Source organism: Balaenoptera physalus, assembly GCF_965194825.1.
Source record: "Balaenoptera physalus genome assembly, chromosome: 16".
Lineage (NCBI taxonomy): Eukaryota > Metazoa > Chordata > Mammalia > Artiodactyla > Balaenopteridae > Balaenoptera > Balaenoptera physalus.
Genome location: NC_138898.1, coordinates 51285312 through 51309988, shown reverse-complemented (window position 1 = coordinate 51309988; position 24677 = coordinate 51285312). Strand labels below are relative to the sequence as shown.

Below are 24677 nucleotides of genomic sequence, written 5' to 3'. Positions count from 1 at the left end.
CTGGTTCATATGGAAACTCTATTTTTAGTTTTTTTAGGAACCTGTAGACGGTTTTCCACAGTGGCTGCACCAATTTACATTCCCACCAACAGTGTGAGAGGGTTTCCTTTTCTCCACATCCTCTCCAGCATTTGTTATTTATAGGCTTTTTTTTTTTTTCTCCTCACCGCACGGCTCTTGGGATGATCCCCGACCAGGGATTGAACCCGGGCCACAGCAGTGAAAGCACCGAGTACTAACCACCTCACCGCCAGGGAATTCCCATGTTATTTGTAGACTTTTTTATGATGGCCATTCTAACTGGCGTGAGGTGATACCTCATTGTAGTTTTGATTTGCATTTCTCTAATTAGAGATTTTGAGTATCTTTTCATGTGCCTGTTGGCCATCTGTATGTCTTCTTTGGAGAAATGTCTTTTTAGGTCTTTTGCCTATTTTTTGATTGGGTTGTTAGTTTTTTTGTTATTGAGTTGTATGAGCTGTTTGTACATTTTGGAAATTAAGCTGTTGTTAGTCACATCATTTGCAAATATTTTCTTCTGGTCCCTAGGTTGTCTTTTCGTTTTGTTTATGGTTTCCTTTGCTGTACAAAAGCTTGTAAGTTTGATTAGGTCCCATTTGTTTATTTTTCCCTTTATTTCTATTGCCTTGGGAGACTGACCTAAGAAAACATTGGCATGATTTATGCCAGAGAATGTTTTGCCTTTGTTCTACTTCTAGGAGTTTTATGGTGTCATCTACCCTAATTTTTAAACTTTTCTCCTATTGATGAATGTGTTGGTTGTGCACCATATTTTTTTCTTATTTTCTTTTTATTTCTCTGCTCTGATAAACAGATCTGCAAAGAACGTCACTGTGCATACATCTTCATGTGTGTGCCTGTTTTCTGCAGGATAAATCCCAGAATCAGGACTGTAGGCCTAGAGAATTTGCACTTTTTGGATTTAAAGGATACAACCATCATTTGCAGATATTTTCTCTCATTCCGTGGGTTGTCTTTTCGTTTTGTTTATGGTTTACTTTGCTTTGTGAAAGCTTTTGAGTTTAATTAGGTCCCATTTGTTTATTTTTGTTTTTATTTCCATTACTCTGGGAGATGGATTGAAAAGGATATTGCTGCAATTTATGTCAGTGTTCTGCCTATGTTTTTCTCTAATAGTTTTATAGTATCTAGCCTTACGTTTAGGTCTTTAATACATTTTGAGTTCATTTTTGCATATAGTATTAGAGAGTGTTCTAACTTCATTCTTTGACATGTAGCTGTCCAGTTTTCCCAGCACCACTTACTGAAGAGACTGTCTTTTCTCCATTTTATATTCTTGCCTCCTTTGTCATAGATTAGGTGCCCCTAGGTGGGTGGGTTTCTCTTGGGCTTTCTGTCCTGTTCCATTGGTCTATATTTCTTTTTGTGCTGGTACCATACTGTTTTGATGACTGTAGCTTTGTAGGATAGTCTGAAGTCAGGGAGCCTGATTCCTCCAGCTCTGTTTTTCTTTCTCAAGATTGCTTTGGCTATTTGGGGTCTTTAGTGTCTCCATACAAATTTTAAGATTTCTTTCTTCTAGTTCTGTAAAAAATGCCATTGGTAATTTGATAGTAGATTGCCTTGGGTAGTATATTCATTTTGACAATATTGATTCTTCCAGTCCAAGAACATGGTATATCTTTCCATCTGTTTGCATCATCTTCGATTTCTTTCATCAGTGTCTTACAGTTTCCAGAGTACAGGTCTTGTCTCCTTAGGTAGGGTTTATTCCTGGGTATTTTATTCTTTTTGATGTGATGGTATGGTAAATGGATTGTTTCTTTAACTCTCTTTCTGATCTTTTGTTGTTAGTGTATAGAAATGCAACAGATTTCTGTGTATTGATTTTGTATCCTGCCTACTTTACCGAATTCATCGATGAGCTCTAGTAGTTTTCTGGTGGCATCTTTAGAATTTTCTATGTATAGTGTCATGTCTCCTGCAAACAATAACAATTTTACTTCTTCTCTTCCAGTTGGGATTCCTTTTATTTCTTTTTCTTCTCTGGTTGCCGTGGCTAGGACTTGCAAAACTATGTTGAATAAAAGTGGTGAGAGTGGACATCCTGCTTGTCTTGTTCCTGATCTTAGAGGAAATGCTTTCAGCTTTTCACTGTTGAGTATGATGTTAGCTGTGGGTTTGTCATAAATGGCCTTTATTATGTTGAGGTGTGTTCCTTCTTTGCCCACTTTCTGGAGAGTTTTTATCATAAATGGGTGTTGAATTTTATCAAAAGCTTCTTCTGCATCTAGTGAGATGATCATATGGTTTTTATTCTTCAGTTTGTTGATGTGGTGTATTATACTGATTGATTTGTGGATACTGAAAAATCCTTGCTTGCATCCCTGGGATAAACCCCACTTGATCCTTGTATGGAACCGTGTATCCTTTCAATGTATTGTTGGATTTGGATTGCGAATATTTTGTTGAGGATTTTTGCATCTATGTTCATCAGTGATATTGGCCTGTAATTTTCTTTTTTCGTGGTATCTTTGTCTGATTTTCGTATTAGGATGATGGTGGCCTCATAGAATGAGTTTGGGAGTAATTAGACCGACAAAGGATTAGTCTTCTAATTTACAAACAGCTCATGTGGTTCAATACCATAAAAACAAACAACCCAATCAAAAAATGGACAGAAGACTTAAATAAACATTGCTCTTGGCCATACAGATGGCCAAGAGGCACATGAAAAGGTGTTCAAAATCGCTAATTATTGTAGAAATGCAAATGAAAACTACAATGAGATATCACTTCACACCAGTCAGAGTGGCCATCACCAAAAAATCTACAAACAATAAATCCCAGAGAGGGTGTGGAGAGAAGGGAACTTTACACTGTTGGTGGGAATGTAAGATGGTGCAGCCGCTATGGAGGTTCCTTAAAAAACTAAAAATAGAGCTACCATATGATCCAGCAGTCCCACTCCTGGGCATATATCTGGAGAAAAACTTGGTTTGAAAGTATACATGCACCCTAGTGTTCATAGCAGCACAATTCACAATAGCCAAGACATGGAAGCAACCTAAATGTCCATCAACAGATGAATGGTTAAAGAAGATGTGGTACCTATATACAATGGAATATTACTCAGCCATTAAAAAGAATGAAATAATGCCATTAGCAACAACATGGATGGACCTGGAGATTATCATACTAAGTGAAGTAAATCAGAGAAAGACAAATGTCATACGATATTGCTTATGTGTGGAATCTTAAAAAAAAATGATACAAATAAACTTACAAAACAGAAGCAGACTCACAGACTTAGAGAACATGGTTACCAGTGGTAAGGTTGGTGGTGGGGGGATAGATTGGGAGTTTTGGATTGACATGTACACAGTGGTATATTTAAAATAGATAACCGGGACTTCCCTGGTGGCGCAGTGGTTAAGCATCTGCCTGCCGGGACTTCCCTGGTGGTCCAGTGGTTAAGACTTTGCCTTCCAATGCAGAGGACACGGGTTCAATCCCTGGTCCGGGAAGATCCCACATGCCGTGGAGCAACTAATCCCATGTGCCACAACTACTGAGCCTGCACTGCAGAGCCCGAGTGCCACAACTACTGAAGCCTGCACAACTAGAGCCCGTGCTCCACAACAGGAGAAGCCACCACAATGAGAAGCCCACACACCGCAGCGAAGAGTAGCCCCTGCTCGCCACGACTGGAGAAACCCTGTGCATAGCAGCAAAAACCCAACACAGCCAAAAATAAATAAATAAATAAATATAGATAGATAGATAACCAAGAAGGGCCTACCAAAAAATATATATATATGTAGTTGTGAGGCAAATTTGGTTATATTAATGAGTTCTGTAGATGAACAGGGTGAACATGAGGTTGATTTGGTCATTGGAACATCATGATGGGTGAATTTTGAAATTGTTTTTCCCTCTTATTCCAGAATAACTTTTTGTGATAATGATAAATTATATACTGATTTTTTTTTTTCCTGTGTCAGGTCTTAGTTGTGGCACACGGGATCTTCATTGAGGCATGTGGGATCTTTCGTTGTAGCGTGCAGGCTTCTCTCTAGTGGTGTGAGGGTTTTCTCTTCTCTAATTGAGGCACGCGCGAGCTCGGTAGTTGCAGCGTGTGGGCTTAGTTGCCCCATGGCATGTGGGATCTTAGTTCCCCGCCCAGGAATCAAACCCGCATCCCCTGCATTGGAAGGTGGATTCTTTACCACTGAACCACCAGGGAAATCCCTATATACTGATATTTGATGTAGAATTATTCCTAGGTAAAGAAATAAAAGAAATTTAATATATATATATATTTTTTTATAAATTTATTTATTTATTTATTTATTTTTGGCTGTGTTCGGTCTTTGTTGCTGTGCGCGGGCTTTCTCTAGTTGTGGTGAGTCGGGGCTACTCTCTGTTGCAGTGTGTGGGCTTCTCATTGCGGTGGCTTCTCTTTTTGTGGGGCATGAACTCTAGGCACATGGCCTTCAGTAGTTGCGGCACATGGGCTCACAGTTATGGCTCGCAGGCTCTAGAGCGCAGGCTCAGTAGTTGTGGCGCACGGACTTAGTTGCTCTGCGGCATGTGCGAGCTTCCCGGACCAGGGCTTGAACCCGTGTCCCCTGCATTGGCAGGCGGATTCTTAACCACTGTGCCACCAGGGAAGTCCAAAAGAAATTTAGTATTTTTTAAAAAATAAATAAAGGATACAGCCAGCGGTGTGCTGGAGCCTGCACAGGTTAAGTTGGCTCAGGTTAAGTTGTAGGAATTTTGAGAGCTTGTTGTTAAACACAACCACTATTAAAAATTAAGTTATAGTAATTTACAACTAAATAGGTCATGTGAAAAACAGGTAATAAATACTGAAAGCCAATTACTTCCTAATTATGTTACTACAGTTTACTGTCATCTATGCTTAACGTCTCTTGTATCTGGACAGTGGAAATACGACACAATGGCAGCTACTATACGTCTCTTCCTTTTTTTTTTAAAAAAGGTGAAACCGAATCACTCTTTTTTTTTTTTTTGCCGAGCCATGCAGCATGCGGGATCTTAGTTCCTCGACCAGGGATTGAACCGGCACCCCGCTGCAGTGGAAGCACAGAGTCTTAACCACTGGTCCGCCAGGGAAGTCCCTATATATCTCTTCCTAATTTCCCATTCAGTGATGACCTGTTTGATAGCCTGAATCAACCATGATGGCAGTAGTTATACCACGGAAATTGGCAAATGCTACAAATCAGTTCCCATTCCGTTCTTCCTGAGTGCCAGTTATTTAAATGTTTACCAGCCCACAACTGTATACATCTGAATTATACTCCACCAGGAGTGTATTGGATCTTGCCTTTTTAAATATTTCCATGACAGGTGTCTTGTTAATGAGCATTTTAATTTGCATGTCTTTATGCATCTTTGCAAATGTCTCTTGGTCATTGGAACACTATGAGTTGCCTGTTTGTCCTTTGGCTTAGTTTTCTATTGGGTTGACTGGTGTTTAAAAAAAAAAAAAATGTAGAGGGGGTGGGAAAGAAGAATTTGGATCTTGTAAAGAAAAAGATAATAACCCTTTGCTATTTGTGGCAAATATTTTTCTCCCAGTTCCTCTTTTAACTTTGTTTATGGTGTCTTTTCCTCCCATACCAAGTTTTTGCTCTTTATATCATCCAGTGTGTCCATTTTTTCCAGTGACACTTTGAGGATACCATTTCTTAAGAAAATCTCTCCAAGGAACTTCCCTGGTGGTCCAGTGGTTAAGACTCTGTTCTTCCACGGCAGGAAGCATGAGTTCGATCCCTGGTTGGGGAACTAAGATGCCACCTGCTGCACTGCACGGCCAAAAGAAAAAAAAGAAAATCTCTGCACATGTGCCTAGAAGGACCTGGAAGGCTTACATTACATGCTACCTTGTCACATGTCTCTGTGGGGCTGTTCTGCCTGTGGGTGTTTGCACCTGTGTGTGTGTGTGTGCACGTGTGTGTGTGTGTGTGGTATGTCTATTCCCTTCTTTTTATTTTTTTTAAATTAATTAATTTTTTGCTGTGTTGGGTCTTCGTTGCTGCACACGGGCTTTCTCTAGTTGCAGTGAGCAGGGGCTACTCTTTGTTGCAGTGCGAGGGCTTCTCATTGTGGTGGCTTCTCGTTGCGGAGCATGGGCTCTAGGTGCGCGGACTTCAGTAGTTGTGGCACGTGGGCTCAGTAGTTGTGGTTTGCGGGCTCTAGAGCGCAGGCTCAGTAGTTGTGGCGCACGGGCTTAGTTGCTCCGAGGCATGTGGGATCTTCCCAGACCAGGGCTCGAACCCGTGTCCCCTGCATTGGCAGGTGGATTCTTAACCACTGTGCTGCCAGGGAAGCCCTCTATTCCCTTCTTATCCACTGTTTCACTTTTCCATGCTTTCAGTTATCCACAGTCCACCCAAGTCCAGAAATGTTAAATGGAAAATTCCAGAAATAATTCATAAGTTTTAAAATGTGCATTCTAGTATTGTGATGAAATCTCCACTGTCGCACTGCATCTCGCCTGGGATGTGAACCATCCCTTTGTCCGGTGTGTACCACCCATTTGTCACTGAATAGCCCTCTCTGTTATCAGATAGACTGTCCCAGCATCTCAGTGCTTGTGTTCAAAGTGATCCTTATTTTACTTAATAATGGCCTCAAAGCACAAGAGGACTGATGTGCCAAAGAGAAGACCTTACGTGCTTCCTTTAAATGAAAAGCTAGGGCTTCCCTGGTGGCGCAGTGGTTAAGAATCTGCCTGCCAATGCAGGGGACACGGGTTTTAGCTCTGGGCGGGGAAGATCCCACATGCTGCAGAGCAACTAAGCCTGTGCATGCTACAGCTACTGAGCCTGCGCTCTAGAGCCGACGAGCCACAACTACTGAAGCCCGCGTGCCTAGAGCCCGTGCTCCGCAACAAGAGAAGCCACCGCAATGAGAAGCTTGCGCAACGCAACGAAGAGTAGCCCCCGCTCTCTGCAACTAGAGAAAGCCCACACACAGGAACGAAGAGCCAACACAGCCAAAAATAAATAAATTAATTTTTTTTTTAAAGCTAAAAGTTCCAGACTTAATAAGGAAAGAAAAAAATCGTATGCTGAGGTTGCTAAGATCTATGGTAAGAACGAATCTTCTATCTGTGAAATTGTGAAGAAGGAAAAAAATTCATGCTGTTTTCCTGTCTCACTTCAAACTGCAAAAGTTACAGCCACAGTGCTTGGTAACTGCTCTGGTATTGAGATGGAAAAGATCAAATTTGCACAGCAAAATATTTTGAAAGAGGGAGACCACATTCACATAGCTTTTATTACAGTACATCGTTATCGTCTTATTAGTTATTGCTGTTACTCTCTTACTGTACCTAATTATAAGTTAAATTTATTGTAGGTGTGTACATATGGGAAAAAACATAGCATGCTTCAGGTTCGGTACTGAGGTTTCAGGCATCCACTGGGGGTCTTGGAATATATCCCTCAGGATAAGAGGGGACTCCTGTCTGTGCATGTCACACGTGTATTCTTGGATGGGACTCCCATACCCTCCATTTGTTCACACAGTTTCCCCATGTGTCAAGTGGGGAGTGAAGGAATAATGGATGTGCTGGGCCCACTGGGATACACAGGCAGGTGCAGCAAGTGGAGTAGTTATCCGAATTTTTTAAAGGAAGGCGCTCTGAGGTCTGCCTCCTGAGAAGTGTGGCATGTGGGCAGGGCTCTCTGACGGCTCCCTGGTCCGCCCTGTCCGCTGCAGGAGCCACCTCCTTAAACCAGGTCCAGAGTCTGGCAAAGGCGCCTTTGACCCCAAGCCTACCGGTTACCCAAAGTCCCCAGCACGTTCCGGAGGCGGAGTTCCGGTCCGCGCCGGCAGGGGCGCCGGTCCCTAATTTTCTCCCAGGCTGTGCCGCGCGGTTCTAGGTGGATCTGAGGTGTCCGAAGTGGGCAGCCCGGAGGAGGGTCCGGCCTCGCCAGCTTGTGCCTATGACCGCCACCTGCCACCCCTTCCCGAGCGGCCGAAGCCCCGGGTCTGCACCGCTAAGTGGCCGCGCCCAAGGGCATGGCGAGTCGGAGTTTACCACTTGGGATTTGGGACCCGCTGTCCAGACTTGCCTCAGGCTGCCGGGGTTCGGGGGGCGTCCGCGCTGGGATCTGACAATTGGGAGTGAGACTCGGGCTTCCTCAGACCCCTACTTCCTTTGAGAGGGGCGCCCCCGCCCCTCGTCAGGCCCAGGGCGCGCTCCCCTAGAGACGCGCGCACATGAGGCTTTGTCCGAGGACTTTACTCAAATACGAGCCCCACGCGACCACCCTCCCAATTTAGTGACAGTTGGGGACCAGCGCCGAGATCACGTGGCTCAGAAACTTGTCCAGCGAGGCCTGCAGGGAGGGGCTGAAGTCTCCGGGGTAGTGCCGGGCGAGGGTCACCAGCAGGCAGTGGACCAGCAGCTGCGGAAAGAGGGAGTCGTTCCCACGCGGGTGCACACCCCTTCCCTGACGGGAGCCCCCTCCCCCGGCGACAGGGGTCAGGCCCCGCCGGCGAGCTCACCTTGAACTTGACGGGGTCCACGCGCAGCTTGTGCGCGTGCAGCTCGCGCAGAGCCGACAGGGCGCCGGGCAGGTAGTCCAGGTGGTCCACGGCGAGGGTCAGCGCGTCGGCCACTTTCTGGCCGTGCGCTCTGACCTGGGCGGAGCCGGGGCTCAGGTCCAGGTGGAGGAAGTACGTCTTGGTGGAAGGGAAGGCCAGGAAGGTCCTGCGGGAGGAACGGCGAGTCAGGCTGGGGAGGAAGGAGGACGCTTTCCCGAGCGGGCTGAAGGCAGGGGAGCTCGGGGCCTGTGCGCACCTCTCCAGGGCCTCGGTCGTGTAGACGCCGACGTTGCTACCCAGCTTCAGCCACAGCGCGCGCACCGCAGCCAGGTCCGCCGCCTCCAGCACCATCGTGGAGCCCGGCCGGCCGCGCGCTCGGCGCCTTGATGAAGCCCGGGTTGCGCCTGCGCGTATCTGCCTGCGTTCCCCTTGGCCTCCGGGGTTCGCCGTGCCTCTGGTCGCAGAATCTGGCCCCAGGGGCCCGGACCGCTCCACGGAGCGTCTGCTCCGACCTGGGGCCTTCCTAATCGCCCTGGACTCTGAGGCCCCTATTTTTGAAGGTTTACTCTATGGAAACTAATATTTAGTATGTATCATTAATATTAGGTAGCCCTGAATTTTAGCATGGATTTTAGCATTGAACGTCAGCTTATTCTACCTCCCTCCCGAGTCTATTATGACACCTTTCTGAGTATTTTCTCATTTATGGTATATAAGGAAGGTAACAATTTCTTCTTTCCAAGGTTGTGCCTGGTTCATAACAGACGCCCCTTTCTGACAATGAGCATTTATATTGGGTGCCTGGGATATATCCCCAAATAATAGCTAATACCTATACAGCACTCATGCTGTGCCAGGCATCACTATACATCCTTTTTTTTTTTTTAATTGCGTTGAAATTCATATAACATAAATTTTACTGTCTTAGCTATTTTAAGGTGTACAATTCAGTGTCTTTAATTACATTCACAGTGTGTGCAACCATCACCACTGTCCAGTTCCAGAACGTTTTCATGGTCCCAAGTAGAAACTCTGTCCCCATTAGCAGTCAGTCCATAACCCCTGCCCTCCAGCCCCTGGCCATTACCAGTCTTTCTGTCTCTGTGCATTTGCCTATTCTGGACATTTCATGTGAATAGAATCATGCAATATATGGTCTTTTGTGTCTGGCTTCTTTCACTTAGCATGTTTCTGAGGTTTATCCATGTTGTAGCGTGTATTGACACTTCGTTGCTTTTTATGGACGGATAACATTCCATTTTATGGATAGATAGATCACATTTTGTTTGTCCACTCATCTGCTGATGGACATCTGGGTTGTTTCCACTTTTAGCCCAGGCCCTCATTTTTCCTAATAATAAAATAAGGAAGACTGCCTCTTACAGAGCTCATACTGTGCCACCAGCTGTGCTAAAAGCATGACACACTGAGTCAGGGAACCCGCCATCGCATTTTCTGAGGATGACACTTGGGCCCAGGGAAGAAAGGACACTGCTCTCAGTCGGGGGCTCAGGGCTGGACGACTACCAGGACTGGACACTAGAGGCACTAGGGGCATTCTCCATGGGAAGGAAGCACATCGGAGTGCAGGCGCCCCACCCCCACCCCCACCCCGGGCTCTCTTCTCCACTGCTGCACTGGGGGGAGTCAGTGGGCCTCAGGGTGATGCAGTGGATCCTGAGCTGGGCCCCCCAAATCAGGCCTTTAGACCCTGTGAGTGTCCTGGGGGGTGTACCAGGTGAAAGGGGCATATCCAGGAAATTGCCTGGCTCTGCAATGGCACTGCTCACCCCAATTTCCTCTAGACTGTGCATGTACTTGGGAGGCACTTGATGGGGAGGGGGCACTCAGTGAGCCTCTGAAGAAGTGTGATCTCTGTGTTCTCCCCACCACCCAACTCTGGGAAGAGCCCTGGGAGAGCTCCAAGGTCCTAGGCTGGAGGTCCACCAACTCTCAGCACAAGTGTGTGTGCCATAAAATGTAAAGACAGGAAACAAACCCATTATTTGAGCAAACCCGCGATGAATATGCAAGTCTCTAGAATTAATTCGGTAAAGGGCGGATGTACTCAGCAAGTCACTCCAGGGTGAGGGTGAGGGCTGCCCAGGGAATCCCGGGCAGTGGCAGTGGGACTGGCTCCAACCCACTCTTCTGCACTGTTTTCCCCTTCCCTCTCTTCACCTGCCTCGGAGAGTTGCTTGGTCCAAGGCAAAGAGAACCACTCCGACCCCTGGTATGGTTCGTGGATACAGAGAACTGAAGCTACAGAGGCTGCAGCCCACTCAGACTTTATTCAAAGATTGGGAAGTGAGGGTGCCCAGAGCTCCAGAGGGCCCCAGGCCAGGGTAGGGATCGCGGAGGCTCCAGTTTAACGGTATTTGGAGGTCAGCACGGTGCTCACACTGGCCAAGAACTTGTCCAGGGAGGCATGGACCGAGGGGGTGAACTCGGCGGGGAGGTGGAGAGCCAGGGTCACCAGCAGGCAGTGGCTCAGGAGCTGCGGAGAGAGGGGGTGTCAGGGGGCGTGGGGTTGGGGGGCACCGCCGTGCTCCACCTCTGGAGCCCCACCGCACTCTCTGCCTTCCTAGCTCAGATCTCTCCCGACCTGGCCCGCGAGCTCACCTTGAAGTTGACCGGGTCCACACGCAGCTTGTGGGCGTGCAGGTCGCTCAGATCAGACAAGGCATCGAGCAGGTTGTCCATGTGGCCCACGGCTTTGGTCAGCGCGTCGGCCACCTTCTTGCCGTGGCCCTTGACCTGGGCGGAGTCGTGTCCCAGGTCGAAGTGAGGGAAGTAGGTCTTGGTGCTGGGGAAGTTCATGAACATCCTGAGTGGAGAAGAGGCGGGAGAGCCGGGCTTAGGCCGGTCGGCCCAGGACCAGGACGCGATGGGGCGACCGGCCCCGGTCCCAGCCAGGCAGGTGGGCTGCTCACCTCTCCAAGGCCTCTGCGCCATACTCTGCACCGTGGTTGCCAATCTTAGCCCAGGTGGCCTTGACGTTGCTCTTGTCGGTGGGAGACAGCACCATGGTGGGTTCTCTCTGAGTCTGGGTCAGGACCAGAAGCGTGCAGGGCTCGGAGTGCGCGAGCCTTTATGCCTGGGGCGCGAGGGGCACGCCCGATCGCGCCGCGCTCATTGGCTGGCGCGGGGCCGGGATGCGCCTTTGGATCTGGACAGCAGGGGGCGCGCGGCGCAAGGTCTGCGCCTGGCTGAGCGGTGGGTGCTTCGCTCCCAGTTTGTGGAGGGACCTGGAGACTCTGGCCAGGGTGTTCTCCCTCCCACCGGCTGCTTCCCGCCCGCTGCGTCCACCTTCCCCGGAAGTGATATCCTGGTCCCAGCTGGCGGGGGCCGGTTTGCGGAGCGGGGTGGTTGCCCGCTCTTCCACCCTTTAGAACCCCCGAAGGATGGAAGGGAGTAGGTCATCCCGTCCCACCCACCCTGGACCTAGGCTTGGCACACGCTAGGCATTTTAAATTTGGGCAGAATCAGTGAATGAATGGGCGATTCAGTGCGTCTAGTTCAGGCCAGAGACGGATGCACACAAGACGTGTGCGCATCGCTCACATGTCCTCAACAAATCTCTCCTGGAATCCCTCCGGCTGGGGGGCTCCGGGTTCAAGTTTCTTCTTCCAGGGTGGTAGTTGCTGCACCCCAGCCTTTTCTTTTTTTGGGGGGGGGCGAGCCGCGGGGCATGCGGGATCTTAGTCCCTCGACCAGGGATCGAATCCGTGCACCCTGCAGTGGAAATGCAGCGTCTTAACCACTGAACCGCCAGGGAAGTCCCCACCCCGGCCCTTTTAAGGCAAGATTTGAGGAACATTTCTCAGCTGATGTCTTACATTCATAATATGGGAAGACCTCCCACAAAGATATAAGGAAAAGACAAATGACTTATGAGAACAGTTGACAGAGGATTTTAACAGGAAATTAATGGAAATATCAAAATGACCAACAAATATATGAAGTGAGACAGAGCTGAATGAATTGGCCAGAAGACAGGTAGAGGAGACACAGTTCAGTGAGAAGAGCAGGTTGAAGAAGAAAATGCCTAAGGTAGAAAGGTATTTTTGACCAAAAAAAAGTACAGTTGTAGACGTAGCTGTGTCCCCTCAGCGCAGGATAGGAGCCAGTGGGCTCAGTCCCAAACTGTGAGCCTTGGCTCTTTCTGCGGGGGTTAGGTGGACAGGACAGAGGGACTCTCTCCCTCCTTTGAATCACACAAAAAGGGTGTGCGCGTGTGTGTGAAAAAAACCATGGGTGGATTTTAATTTAATTCTTCAGTGTTTTTCTATATTTAAATGAAAGTGAATTGGACTGTGGGGCAGAGGAAGAGTGCGTGGTGGAGAGGGGGAAGCCACTCCCCAGCTGTTCAAAGAGGTCCTTGTCCAGAAAGAAAGTGGTGAGCAGGGGCCCCACCACCCTCCCCAAACTTTTATCCAGCGCTGGGTGTTGCCCTGAAGATGAGGGCTGGGCTGGAGGTGCTGATAGGGTCCCTAAGAGCTACAGGGTGGGTAGGGTGTGCAAGGTTTCAGCGTGGAGTCCGGGGCACTGGCACGTGGGATGGGGGCCTTTGTGAAGGTTGCTCACAGCACCAAGGCAGAACTGCCGGGAGACCCCAGGAGCCTGGGGCTAGAGGTTGGGGGTGGGGTGCATGACGAGCTGGGATCACAGGGCTGGGTGCACAGTCAGCTATTCAGGTGTATCTGGGACTACAGGGACAAGGGAGAGAGGAACTCTGCTCAAGGCTGCAAACAGCTCGAGGCCCCTCTTCTTCCCTGACTTCCTGCCTCCCTCCACACCACTGCAGGGAGTTACTGTGACCCCAGGAAGGGTGCCTGGGCCTTCGACCCCTGTTCCAACTCGCCTTCCCTCTGGTAGGAAGGAAGTGGAAACTCAGGGAGGTTGTCCAGCTCCTACATTTGCACCAGGAAAAGCCTATTTGTGTGGTTTGTTTGCTTGGATCTAACTATCTTTAAGGGGGATCAGAGAAACTGCAAAACAGGGTGGCCATTTTAGGACTCCCCACCTCGGGGAGAGCCCTTGCAAGTCAGAGCTTGGTTCACTTGGTTCAGCAGATTCTGGGAGGCCTCAGCCTTAGCTCCCGTCCCTCGTCCGCACTCCCACTCCTCGCTGCTGGGAACCACCCCGACCCCGGCACGGTTCGTGAACACAGAGAACCAAGGCTACAGAGGCTGCAGCCCACTCAGACTTTATTCAAAGATTGGGAAGTGAGGGTGCCCAGAGCTCCAGAGGGCCCCAGGCCAGGGTAGGGATCGCGGAGGCTCCAGTTTAACGGTATTTGGAGGTCAGCACGGTGCTCACACTGGCCAAGAACTTGTCCAGGGAGGCATGGACTGAGGGGGTGAACTCGGCAGGGAGGTGGAGAGCCAGGGTCACCAGCAGGCAGTGGCTCAGGAGCTGCGGAGAGAGGGGGTGTCAGGGGGCGTGGGGTTGGGGGGCACTGCCGTGCTCCACCTCTGGAACCCCACCGCACTCTCTGCCTTCCTAGCTCAGATCTCTCCCGGCCCGGCCCGCGAGCTCACCTTGAAGTTGACCGGGTCCACACGCAGCTTGTGGGCATGCAGGTCGCTCAGATCAGACAAGGCATCGAGCAGGTTGTCCATGTGGCCCACGGCTTTGGCCAGTGCGTCGGCCACCTTCTTGCCGTGGCCCTTGACCTGGGCGGAGTCGTGTCCCAGGTCGAAGTGGGGGAAGTAGGTCTTGGTGCTGGGGAAGTTCATGAACATCCTGAGTGGAGAAGAGGCGGGAGAGCCGGGCTTAGGCCGGTCGGCCCAGGACCAGGACGCGATGGGGCGACTGGCCCCGGTCCCAGCCAGGCAGGTGGGCTGCTCACCTCTCCAAGGCCTCTGCGCCATACTCTGCACCGTGGTTGCCAACCTTAGCCCAGGTGGCCTTGACGTTGCTCTTGTCGGTGGGAGACAGCACCATGGTGGGTTCTCTCTGAGTCTGGGTCAGGACCAGAAGCATGCAGAGCTCAGAGTGTGCGAGCCTTTATGCCTGGGGTGCGAGGGACACACCCGATCGTGCTGTGCTCATTGGCTGGCACGGAGCCAGGAGGTGCCAGCCTGGAAAGCTTGGTCTCGAGAGGGTGCAGGAGTGCTGGAGTTCCAAGCAGGCCCCACCCAGTCCTGCCTAGAGCTGCCTAGATCCAGCTCTCTAGGGCCCTCTCTTTTCCCGCTCCTGTGGGTCTGGGAGCTCACACATGTTTCCGAGCCACCCAAACCCACTGGCACCCGAGTTTGTCCCCAGCTCGGGTAGCCTCGAGGTGTCTATTTGCCAGTCTTGGAGAGGAGCACAATCTTTTCCGAAGTGAAACAAGCTGCTTTCACACTAAACTTTTCTTCAGGATGAAGAGCTGTAAACTGCCCACGTAAATAATGTGGGTGCAGGATGTAACAGGGGGGAAGTCCTTTAAGCAGCGTACCCACAATGGTGGGCAGGCCCTGGGGCAGCGCGGGTTAGCAGGTGTTGTCATGGACGGCGGGGGCATTCCACCCAGCCAGGGTCAGGGCTTAGCATCCAGCAGCCCCTCCCCACCCCCTGCTTTGGACTTGGTCCCCCAGTTCCCAGCCCTGCACAGATGTGAGATTGTCAGCCAGGGAACCATTCTCATTCAGAGTTTGGAGAGCTCCCAGGGTCAGGCTCCTGCATTCGCAGAGGCTCTATCTAAATGGAGCACTAAGATCCCTGCACCAGTGCTGCGCAGGGAAGACAGATTGACAGGGCACGTGTGTGTGTGTGTGTGTGTGTGTGTGTGTGTGTGTGTAAGGTGGGGCGCCATGGCCCAGGGACCCCAGAGACTGAGCGGGGCGGCTGGAGCTGGGATGGGGTTTGGGTGGCCGTGGGCCTGCCAGGCACCCACCCTACATTAGGATCTTCTAAATTGTTTCAAGACCCAGCGAGGTTGGGGATTTTCCATCGGATGCATTAGGCTCAGCTCGCTTAGGGACAAGCCTAGTATCGCACCTCATGTTGACGTGACACGGGTTGTGGCCATAGAGGTCTTCCTTCCTACCCCCACTCCCTGCCCCAGGAGATTCAGAGGAAGGGACTAACTCGGACCAGGGCAAGGCAACTACAGAGTGAGCGCTGGAGGTAGGGGAGAAGATGGGAAAGGACAGAGATGAGGGTCCGTGGAGCCCTGGGCCACAAAGTCTGTTTGACCTCAGGCCAGAAACTTGCCCCCTAGGCCTCAGTGCCCTGCCTGTCTGTTAAAGAGGCGAAGATTGAGGCTTGCAGTTCCCGGAGCGAGGTAGGGACGGAGATGAATGAGTGTGTGAATGAGGACGTGCTTTGCGAATGGTACGGCACCGCACGGGTGTCAGATGCGAGATGAAGCTGAAGACCCTTCCCCCATCCGAGCACACGCTCGGCCCCACCACATTCCCCTGCCCCGGGAGGGCAACTGTTCTGTGCAAGCCTCTGGGTGTACACACCCAGCTCGGACCCCCAGACTGTCAGACCGGGAACTGTCCTCGTTCAGGGTTTGCTGAGTGCCCAAGGTCCCGTTCCTGTGCCTCTGGTTCCATTGTCAGCAAAGGTTGGGGATCCTGCCCTAAGATTCCGCGAGGCTCCCCTCAGGACCCGGAGCTTCTCTGCCCGGCAACTGTGACGTCAGTCCGCCCGCTCCCCAAAGACCACACCTGCGCGGGGTCCAGCCTTTTGAGGCTTGTTTATTGACATGCGCAGACCTAGACCTGGGGCACAGAACTCAGCGGTACTTCTCTGTCAGCACTACCGCCAGGCCCGTCAGGAACTTATCCCACACCGCCTGCATCTCCACCGTGAACTCGCCCTGCAGGTGGGAGGCCAGCACCACCTGGAAACACTGGGTCAGCAGCTGCGGGAGAAAAGGCTGGTGAGAAGAGCTCTGTCCTCGCCAATTCCTTGCCGAATGCCTCCCCACCTCGGCTGCGCGCGCGAACCCTGCTGCGTCCCGGGGTGGCTCACTGGGAAGTTGGTGGGGTCCACGCGCAGCACATGTGCGTGCAGCTCGGCAAGCGGACTCAGGGCCGCACGCAGGTTGTCCATGTGCCGGACGGCCACTCCCACCGCCTCGAGCACGCGTTGTCCGTGGCTCAGCAGCTGCACCTCGTCAGGGCGGTCGCCCAGGTGCTTAAAGTAGGCTTTGGTGCTGGGGTACACCGTGAAGAGTCTGTGAGAGCAAGGGTGAGGAGGGAGGGCGGTCCCTCCAGCGTCTGCGCCGCCCAGACCCCGCGAAACCCTGGTCAGGTCCGCCCCACTCCCGACTCAGGCTCAACACCCCAGTCTCCTCCTCGCTGCGGTTCTGGAGACCCAGCCCCAACCCACCTGAGCAGAAGCTCCGCCCCGAAGGGCGCCTCATGGCCGGCGATCAGGTCCCAGACCTGTGCTACGTGGGCGCGCTCTTGGGCGCTGAGCATGGCGTTGGCGTGGCGTGCTCTGGGGGCCGCGCCCGCAGTCCCGGCCTCCTTATAGCGGCCCTGCCCCCGGCGCCCTGCCCGCCCTTATCTTCAGGAGCGCGGCGCGATCCTGGGGACCCTGGTTACCAACCCAGGTCCCTGTCACCGCGGAGGAACTGAATCACGCCGTGTGTGTGTGCCTTGGCTGCAGACTTTAGGGGGATCTACAATTATTCCACAGGGAGCCGATGGAGGGATTGGGAGAAAGAGCTCGGAGGGCCGGGAGGTATCAAGGGTCCTCTCAGTGCGTGAGCTGTGACAACAAGCTTTGAGGAAAGGCCCCTGAGTCCCTACACATACCCTACACATACACACAATACGCTGACTGAAGCGACAGACTGGGTGATTTGGGAGGCGGGAAAGAGGCACAAACTCAGGTCTGACCCGAGAAAACGGCGTGGGCGGTCCTGGGCTGTTCTGCTCCCTCCGGTCGCGACTCTGGGGTCCTCAGGACCAAGGACCGCCCCCAAAGCACCCTTGGAGTGACCTCCAGGCCGGGGGTGACACTAGGGTCGGCCGTGTTCCTGCGAAGCCCCCATTCCCTCCCTTCATTCTCCTCCGCTTCCCCCAATACTGAGACGCACGACCAGGCTCCCTCCATCCTCATCCATTTATTGGGGGTCCCGGGTGGAATCGTAAGAGGGTGCAGGGGAAGGGGAGGGCTCGAAGCCTGCCCTGGGGGTCGGGAGGCATCCTCAGCGGTACTTCTCGGTCAGGACGCGGGACACAATGGACAGGAACTTGTCCCAGGCGGCGTGCGCGTCGGCCGTGAAGTCGGCGGGGAAGTGCGAGGCCACCGTGACCAGCAGGCAGTGGGACAGCAGCTGGGGCGACAGGGCGGCTCAGGGCGGGCGCGGCGCGAGCGGCGGGCACCCAGCCCCGCCCCCGGACCCCGCCCCGCCCCGGGCCCCGCCCCGCGCCCACCTTGAAGTTGACCGGGTCCACGCGCAGCACGTAGGCGTGCAGCTCGCTCAGCTTGGAGAGGGCGCCCGCCACGTTGTCGATGCTCTTGACCGCGTCGCCCACGGCGGCCACCACCTTGGAGCCGTGCGCGCGCAGCTGCGCGGAGCCCGCATGCAGGTCGAAGTGCGGGAAGTAGGTCTTGGTCTGGGGGTAGCTGGAGAAGAGCCTGCGGGCGGGGCGGGCCGGGACACGTCACGTTTGCACGCGGGAGTTGAAACGTAAATATTAGGGCAAAAAATGCAACTTGACCCCAATATGAACATTTTAAAGACAGACAGGATCGGTATTGCGGACTTCAGCTGTTGCCCTGGCTCCAGTATGGCCCGGCCTACCTCACCCTCACCGCCCCGTCCTCCAGTCATTCGTCCCTTCCTTCACTCACTCATTCAATCAGCAATGATTGTGGAGACCTGGGTGCTGGGCGCGGAGGGAGAGACACAATCGACCCTCATCACCCTCCCCATTCCCCTCCTCTTCCTGCCCGCTGACCACCGTGCACCCGCCTCACCGCTGCTCATGCTTACTGAACCTGCATATGTCCCCTCCTCACTGTCCCCTCCTCAGTGTCACCTCCTCACTGTCCCTCCTCACTGTCCCCTCCTCAGTGACCATCCTCAGTGTCACCTCCTCACGGTCCCCTCCTCACTGACCCCTCCTCACTGACCATCCTCAGTGTCACCTCCTCACGGTCCCCTCCTCACTGACCATCCTCAGTGTCCCCTCCTAACTGTCCCCTCCTCACTGACCCCTCCTCACTGACCCCTCCTCACTGACCATCCTCAGTGTCACCTCCTCACTGACCATCCTCAGTGTCCCCTCCTCACTGACCCCTCCTCACCGACCCTTCCTCACTGACCCTCCTCACTGTCCCCTCCTCACTGACCCTCCTCGCTGACCCATCCTCCCTGACCCCTCCTACTGACCCCTGTCCTCACTGACCCACACTGTCCCCTACCAGGCTCCATCCCTCCCACCTGGCGCTCACCTCTCCAGGGCCTCGGTGCCGATGATGTCTGCCTGTGTGGAGATCTTGCCCCACATGGACACGACGATGGTCCTCTCAGCCCTGGTCAGAGACATGGTGGCGGCTGAGTGGGAGCTGGGCGTGCTGAGAACTGGCGTCCGTGGTGCTCAGCCCCCAGGGTCCCCTTATATACGTAGAGCCAGGGTGGGGGCCAGGCTGTGGTCATCGCTGGGAGAGGGGAGGGGGCCATGGGGGGTGGGTCTCTTATCAGATCCAGTGACAGTGGGCAGTCAGGGCCCGGTGGGCCTGGTGGGGTGAGGGGCTATCACTCCGGCTGCCCTTGCTGGGCCTTAGAGGGGGCGTTGGCTGCAACCTGACCAGACTCCAGGGGAGATAGGGGCCCAGGCAGCCCAGTGCCGCACTGCCCTTGTCCGTTTCAGAATCACAAAATGGGAGAAGCCAGAGGAGCAGTGCCCACACACCCTCCTCGGCTGGCCTGTGCCCGTGCTGCCTGCATTGCTCCTCGGTGGGTCCTGTGGCTGGACCCACGTGCCAGCACCCCCCCCGCACCCCCTCTCCCCACCAGACACTGGCTCTAGGATCCCTGGGTTTCCTCCAAGAAAGCAATGGTTTTGCCAAGTGGGCCCTGAGGAGAGAGGTGCTGACTGGTCCTGTTCCCGAAAAGCTGGAGGAGGTGGCCAGTCAGTAAGAGAATCCTAATGTCATGTGCTTTTGGGGACTGCTCTGTTGCTCACCATGTTATAATTTCAACATAATGAGGCAAATATGCCTTTTAATTTTATTTCAACATACAATACAGCTGATTTTTTTTAATGTACTGCTCTGTGAATTTTGACACGTGTGTAGATTTGTGTAACCCCACCACAGTCAGGACACACAACAGCTCTATCAGCCCCAAAACTCCCACAGGCTGCCCCTTTGCAGTCTCACCCTCCTCTGTCCTCTAAACCCTGACAACCACTATAATTCTGTCTTTTTCAAGAATATCCTATAAATGGAACCATGCGGCATGTCATCTTGTAGGACTGGCTTCTTTTACTTAGAGTAATACCCTTGAGATCCGTGCATGTTATTGCCTGTATCAGTAGTTGGCTTCCTTTTATTGCAGAGTAGTACTCCACGGTACTAATGTTCATTCATTCTCCCACTCAAACGTGGGCATTTTCCAGTTTGGGGCTATTACAAATAAAGCTGCTATGAACATTCTTGTGTAGGTCTTTATGTGAACATAAGTTTTTATTTCTCTGGGATGATACCATATCTAGGAGTAGGATTGTTGGTTCATGCGCTAAGTGTATGTTTAACTTTGTAAGAAACCACTAAACTGTTTTCCAGAGTGGCTTTACCATTTTGCATTCCACTCAGCAATGAAGGGAAGTCCTAGTTTCCGTGCATCTTTTTCAGCATCTTTACATGTTAGTAGTTCTGACGGTTGTGAGACAATATATCATTGTGGCTTCAATTTGCATTTCCCTGATGGCCAGTGATGTGGAGCGTCTTTTCACGTGCTTATTTGCCATCCATGTAGTCTCTTTTTAATTAATTAATTAATTTATTTATTTATTTATTTTTGGCTGCGCTGGGTCTTCGCTGCTGTGCGCAGGCTTTCTCTTGTTGTGGTGAGCGGGGGCTACTCTTCATTGCAGTGCACGGGCTTCTCACTGCGGTGGCTTCTCTTGTTGTGGAGCACGGGCTCTAGGCACGCAGGCTTCAGTAGTTGTGGCTCGCAGGCTCTAGAGTGCAGGCTCAGTAGTTGTGGCGCATGGGCTTAGTTGCTCCGCTGCATGTGGGATCTTCCCGGACCAGGGCTCGAACCTGTGTCCCCTGCATTGGCAGGCGGATTCTTAACCACTGCACCACCAGGGAAGTCCCATATATTCTCTTTGGTGAAATATCTCTTCTGGTCTTTTGACCATTTTTAAATTGGGTTGTTTGTTTTCTTATTGTTGAATTTTGAGAGTTCTGTATATATTCTGGATGCAATCCTTTGTCAGATATGCAATTTGCAAATATTTTCTCCTAGTTTGTAGCTTGTCACTTCATCCTCTTAATAGTGTCATTTGCGGAGCCAAAGTTTTATTTTTGATGAAGTATAATTTATCAAGTTTTTCTCTTAAGATTCATGTTTTTAGAGTCATGCCTGAGAATTCTTTGCCTAATCCCAGGTCACAAAGACTTTTATCTATGGTTTCTTCTAAATGTTTCATAGTTTATATTTTACACTTAGATCCATGATCCATTTTGAGATAATTTTTGTATGACGTGTGAGGTTTATGTCCGGGTTTTTTTTTCTTTGCCTATGAGTGTTCAATTTTTCCAACACCTTTTGTTGAAAACACTATACTTTCTCTATTGAATTGCCTTCTCTAATTCATTTGTAAAAGATTAATTCGACATATTTCTGCAGGTCTATTTCTGTACTCTCTGTTTTGTTCCATTGATCTATGTATCTATCCTTCACCAAAATCACACTGTGTTTATTACTGTAAACTTTATGTTCGGTCTTAAAATTAGATCCTGTCCCAAGAATGGGAGAAAACATTTGCAAATCATACATCTGTTAAGGGACTGATCCACAATGAAAAAAAATCTTACAACTCAAAAATAGAGACAAAAAACTAATTGAAAACTGGGCAAAGAACTTTAATAGACATTACTCTAAAGAAGACATACAGATGTCCAATAAGCCAATAAGCAATAAGAGATGCTCATCATCGTTACTCATTAGGGAAATGCAAATCAAAACCAAAAAGAGCACACTCACTAAGATGGCTATAATCAAAACCCCTAACCCTGAACTCTAGCCCTAACCTTACCTACACCTATTAGAATGGCTATGTTTAAAAGACAAATGACAAGTGTTGGTGAGGAGGTGGTGAAATTGGAATCTTTAGACACTGCTGGTGGGAATGTAAAATGGTGCAGCTACTGTGGAAGACAGCCTGGCAGTTCCTCAAAAGGTTAAACACAGAGTCACCACGTGACCCAGCAATTCCATTCCTTGGTATATACCCAATAAAATGAAAACATACATCCACTCAAAAACTTGTACTGTGTTCATAGCACCACTATTTATAATAGTCAAAAAGTGCAAAAAACCCAAATGTCCTTCAACTGATGAATGGGTGAATCAAACATGGTATAATCTATGCAGTGGAATAGTATTCTGTCATAAAAAGGAACAAAGTACTGATACATAAATGAACCTTGAAAAAATACATATCGTGGGACTTCCCTAGTGGCACAGTGGTTAAGAATCCACCTGCCAATGCAGGGGACACAGGTTTGATCCCTGGTCTGTGAAGAGCTCACATGCCGTGGAGCTAAGCCCATGTGCCACAACTCCTGAGCCTGTGCTCTAGAGCCCACGAGCCACAACTACTGAAGCCCACACACCCTAAAGCCCACATGCCGCAACTGCTGAGCCCACATGCCACAACTACTGAAGCCCACGTTCTCTAGGGCCCGTGTACTGCAACTACTGAGCCTGAGTGCTGCAACTACTGAAGCCCGCAGGCCTAGAGCCTGTGCTCCACAACAAGAGAAGCCACTGCAATGAGAAGCCCGTGCACCACAACGAAGAGTAGCCTCCACTTGCTGCAACTAGAGAAAGCCCGAATGCAGCAACGAAGACCCACCACGGACAAAAAAAATTAAAAATACATATTGTATGATTCCATTTATATAAATGTCAAGGACAGGCAAATCCTTAGAGACAGAAAGTAGATTAGGTTGTCTGGGGCCGGGGTAGTTGGGGGGTGTGACTGCTAATGCGGATGGGATTCCTTTTGGGGTGATGAAAACGTTCTATAATTGTGATGATGGCTGCATAACTCTCTGAATATACTAAAACCCATTGAATTGCACACTTTAAATGGGTGGAATATATGGTATGTGAATTTTATCTAAATAAAGGTGTTAAAAGACTGGGTGATGTCATTCCTCCCTCATTATTCTTTTCCAAAATGGTTTTAGTGATTCTGGTTCCTTTGCCTTTCCATATGAATTTTGGAGTTAGTCAAAGAGTTATCTGCATAAAAGCCTATTAGACTTTTTACAGAATGGGTAAACGTTTCCCGCGTGGAAAGTTCTGATCACAGATATGTTGCTGAACTATTCTTAGAGAAAATTGTGAGGCTCAGACAAGCCCTCTGATTGGAAACCGTGTACAAGAATAAGCAAGGATCGAGCACCTTCTATATGCCAGACACTGTGCTTGGCACGTTATTGTGCCATGATGTTGGTCTCTTCTACGCCCAAGCCGGGCTTGATGGGAGTGTGGAGGTTTGAGTGCAGGAGCTGAGTCCAATGGATGCCTCCCCACTGCTGAGCAGACAGGGCGGGGATCTCACCCGGGCTGTTGGTGCCTGTCTGTGGCCTGGAGGTCGAGTCTGCCTTCATGGAAGCCCCTTCCAGGTCTCTCCCTACTTACATTTCACAGCTGTCCCCCTCTTCTACTGTGACAGGGTCGCCCTCTCCCAGGGAGGCGCTCACCCTCCACTGGCCCTAGGCTTGTTGCTACCTCTCCTGGCAGTGCTGACTCCAGGGCCCCAGGTGTTCACAGGGAGTGCGGTTTTGCCTCTCTGGGTTCGTTCCAGAATGGGATGAGCCCGGCCCTCCCCAGTCACCTCTGGCTGTTGCTTGGTTCAGAAGGAAACTCCAGGGCCACCGCCAGCATATGGGCCTTCCATAAGGGTATGTAAGGCTGATCCTGAGGCTTCAGCTCCTAGAAAGGAGAGGTGTCAGCAGGGAGACAGACAGAGACAGATGGACAGACTGGCAGAGAAAACAGACTGAGCGAGGGAGACAGAGGAGGCTGAGCGCCAGGTGGAAGGTCACGCAGAGGGAGGGAGTCTGGAGGTCCTGGGTGAGGCTGGAGTGGGCCTGCCAGGCGAAGGTATTAGGTCTGCCAGAGGGGGAGGCACAGTGGGGTCTCAGTGAGGGATGTGTCTGGGAGAAGCCCCCCAGCTGCAGCGTCTGGGGTCTGTGGCCAGGAGCCAGTGCGGGAGGTAATGAGTGCGGACTCTAGGCCTCCCACTATGGGGCTGGTCCTCCCCTCCTCTCCGGCCTCAGGGCCTCCTGTTACTCTCCTGGCAGCACTTCCCCCCACCCTTGGCCTCCATAGGAGAGGGAGCCACAGGAAGCCACTTTGTTTCTGAAACGACCAAGCCCTGCAAAGCATTGGTGTGGGCAGGGGTCCTTTTCTTTTTTTACTTTTTTCATTGTAAAATATAGCACAAGATTACATCATAGCCTAATGAATTATGTCATAGCCTAATTAATTATTATAAGGCACATCTCAGCACCCCAATCCTCCCCAAAGGTGACCCCTACCCTGACTTACCTTCTTGCTTTTCAATAACTTTTTAAAAATTTTATTTATTTATTTATTTAGTTTTGGCTGCGTTGGGTCTTCGTTGCAGTGTGTGGGCTTCTCACTGTGGTGGCTTCTCTTGTTGAGGAGTACAGACTCTAGGCTTGCGAGCTTCAGTAGTTGTGGCTCGCGGGCTCTAGAGCACAGGCTCAGTAGTTGTGGCTCTGCGGCACGTGAGATCTTCCCGGACCAGGGCTCGAACCTGTGTCCCCTGCATTGGCAGGTGGATTCTTAACCACTGCGCCACCAGGGAAGTCCTTCAATTAACTTTTTACTACCCAGACATGTGTCCTTAAGCACTTTAGTTGGTTTTGCCTGATTTTGG

General features: G+C 51.1%; 5 protein-coding genes across 5 annotated transcripts; all 5 read right to left on the bottom strand.

Annotated features, from left to right (window-relative positions):
- Positions 1–7258: 7258 nt before the first annotated feature.
- HBQ1 (hemoglobin subunit theta 1) lies at positions 7259–10061 on the bottom strand. The gene is made up of 3 exons (XM_082431740.1): positions 8825–10061; positions 8530–8734; positions 7259–8429 (listed from the first exon to the last, which is right to left on the bottom strand). The coding sequence occupies exons 1-3, from the start codon at positions 8917–8919 to the stop codon at positions 8301–8303; spliced, it is 429 nt and encodes a 142-aa protein (XP_082287866.1). The 5' UTR covers positions 8920–10061; the 3' UTR covers positions 7259–8300.
- Positions 10062–10840: 779 nt separating this feature from the next.
- On the bottom strand, positions 10841–11654 carry LOC309646128 (hemoglobin subunit alpha). Its single transcript, XM_082432111.1, has 3 exons — positions 11502–11654; positions 11191–11395; positions 10841–11065 (listed from the first exon to the last, which is right to left on the bottom strand). Exons 1-3 carry the CDS (start codon positions 11594–11596, stop codon positions 10937–10939), a joined length of 429 nt encoding a protein of 142 aa, XP_082288237.1. The 5' UTR covers positions 11597–11654; the 3' UTR covers positions 10841–10936.
- Positions 11655–13761: 2107 nt separating this feature from the next.
- On the bottom strand, positions 13762–14563 carry LOC309644812 (hemoglobin subunit alpha-like). Its single transcript, XM_082428913.1, has 3 exons — positions 14423–14563; positions 14112–14316; positions 13762–13986 (listed from the first exon to the last, which is right to left on the bottom strand). Exons 1-3 carry the CDS (start codon positions 14554–14556, stop codon positions 13858–13860), a joined length of 468 nt encoding a protein of 155 aa, XP_082285039.1. The 5' UTR covers positions 14557–14563; the 3' UTR covers positions 13762–13857.
- Positions 14564–16237: 1674 nt separating this feature from the next.
- On the bottom strand, positions 16238–17034 carry HBM (hemoglobin subunit mu). The gene is made up of 3 exons (XM_082428914.1): positions 16900–17034; positions 16540–16744; positions 16238–16429 (listed from the first exon to the last, which is right to left on the bottom strand). Exons 1-3 carry the CDS (start codon positions 16989–16991, stop codon positions 16301–16303), a joined length of 426 nt encoding a protein of 141 aa, XP_082285040.1. The 5' UTR covers positions 16992–17034; the 3' UTR covers positions 16238–16300.
- A 649-nt stretch (positions 17035–17683) lies between these two features.
- HBZ (hemoglobin subunit zeta) lies at positions 17684–19136 on the bottom strand. Its single transcript, XM_082429602.1, has 3 exons — positions 18979–19136; positions 17955–18159; positions 17684–17854 (listed from the first exon to the last, which is right to left on the bottom strand). Exons 1-3 carry the CDS (start codon positions 19071–19073, stop codon positions 17726–17728), a joined length of 429 nt encoding a protein of 142 aa, XP_082285728.1. The 5' UTR covers positions 19074–19136; the 3' UTR covers positions 17684–17725.
- Positions 19137–24677: the final 5541 nt, after the last annotated feature.

Excerpts from the sequence above, each read along its gene's own strand:
- HBQ1 (XM_082431740.1), bottom strand. The coding sequence starts at position 8,919 with ATGGTGCTGGAGGCGGCGGACCTGGCTGCGGTGCGCGCGCTGTGGCTG. Across the intron at positions 8,735-8,824 it reads ACGACCGAGGCCCTGGAGAG|GACCTTCCTGGCCTTCCCTT; the intron begins GTGCGCACAGGC and ends TTCCTCCCGCAG. Across the intron at positions 8,430-8,529 it reads TGGACCCCGTCAAGTTCAAG|CTGCTGGTCCACTGCCTGCT; the intron begins GTGAGCTCGCCG and ends CTCTTTCCGCAG.
- LOC309646128 (XM_082432111.1), bottom strand. The coding sequence starts at position 11,596 with ATGGTGCTGTCTCCCACCGACAAGAGCAACGTCAAGGCCACCTGGGCT. Across the intron at positions 11,396-11,501 it reads GGCGCAGAGGCCTTGGAGAG|GATGTTCATGAACTTCCCCA; the intron begins GTGAGCAGCCCA and ends TTCTCCACTCAG. Across the intron at positions 11,066-11,190 it reads TGGACCCGGTCAACTTCAAG|CTCCTGAGCCACTGCCTGCT; the intron begins GTGAGCTCGCGG and ends CTCTCTCCGCAG.
- LOC309644812 (XM_082428913.1), bottom strand. The coding sequence starts at position 14,556 with ATGCTTCTGGTCCTGACCCAGACTCAGAGAGAACCCACCATGGTGCTG. Across the intron at positions 14,317-14,422 it reads GGCGCAGAGGCCTTGGAGAG|GATGTTCATGAACTTCCCCA; the intron begins GTGAGCAGCCCA and ends TTCTCCACTCAG. Across the intron at positions 13,987-14,111 it reads TGGACCCGGTCAACTTCAAG|CTCCTGAGCCACTGCCTGCT; the intron begins GTGAGCTCGCGG and ends CTCTCTCCGCAG.
- HBM (XM_082428914.1), bottom strand. The coding sequence starts at position 16,991 with ATGCTCAGCGCCCAAGAGCGCGCCCACGTAGCACAGGTCTGGGACCTG. Across the intron at positions 16,745-16,899 it reads GGGGCGGAGCTTCTGCTCAG|ACTCTTCACGGTGTACCCCA; the intron begins GTGGGTTGGGGC and ends TTGCTCTCACAG. Across the intron at positions 16,430-16,539 it reads TGGACCCCACCAACTTCCCA|CTGCTGACCCAGTGTTTCCA; the intron begins GTGAGCCACCCC and ends TTTCTCCCGCAG.
- HBZ (XM_082429602.1), bottom strand. The coding sequence starts at position 19,073 with ATGTCTCTGACCAGGGCTGAGAGGACCATCGTCGTGTCCATGTGGGGC. Across the intron at positions 18,160-18,978 it reads GGCACCGAGGCCCTGGAGAG|GCTCTTCTCCAGCTACCCCC; the intron begins GTGAGCGCCAGG and ends CCCCGCCCGCAG. Across the intron at positions 17,855-17,954 it reads TGGACCCGGTCAACTTCAAG|CTGCTGTCCCACTGCCTGCT; the intron begins GTGGGCGCGGGG and ends CTGTCGCCCCAG.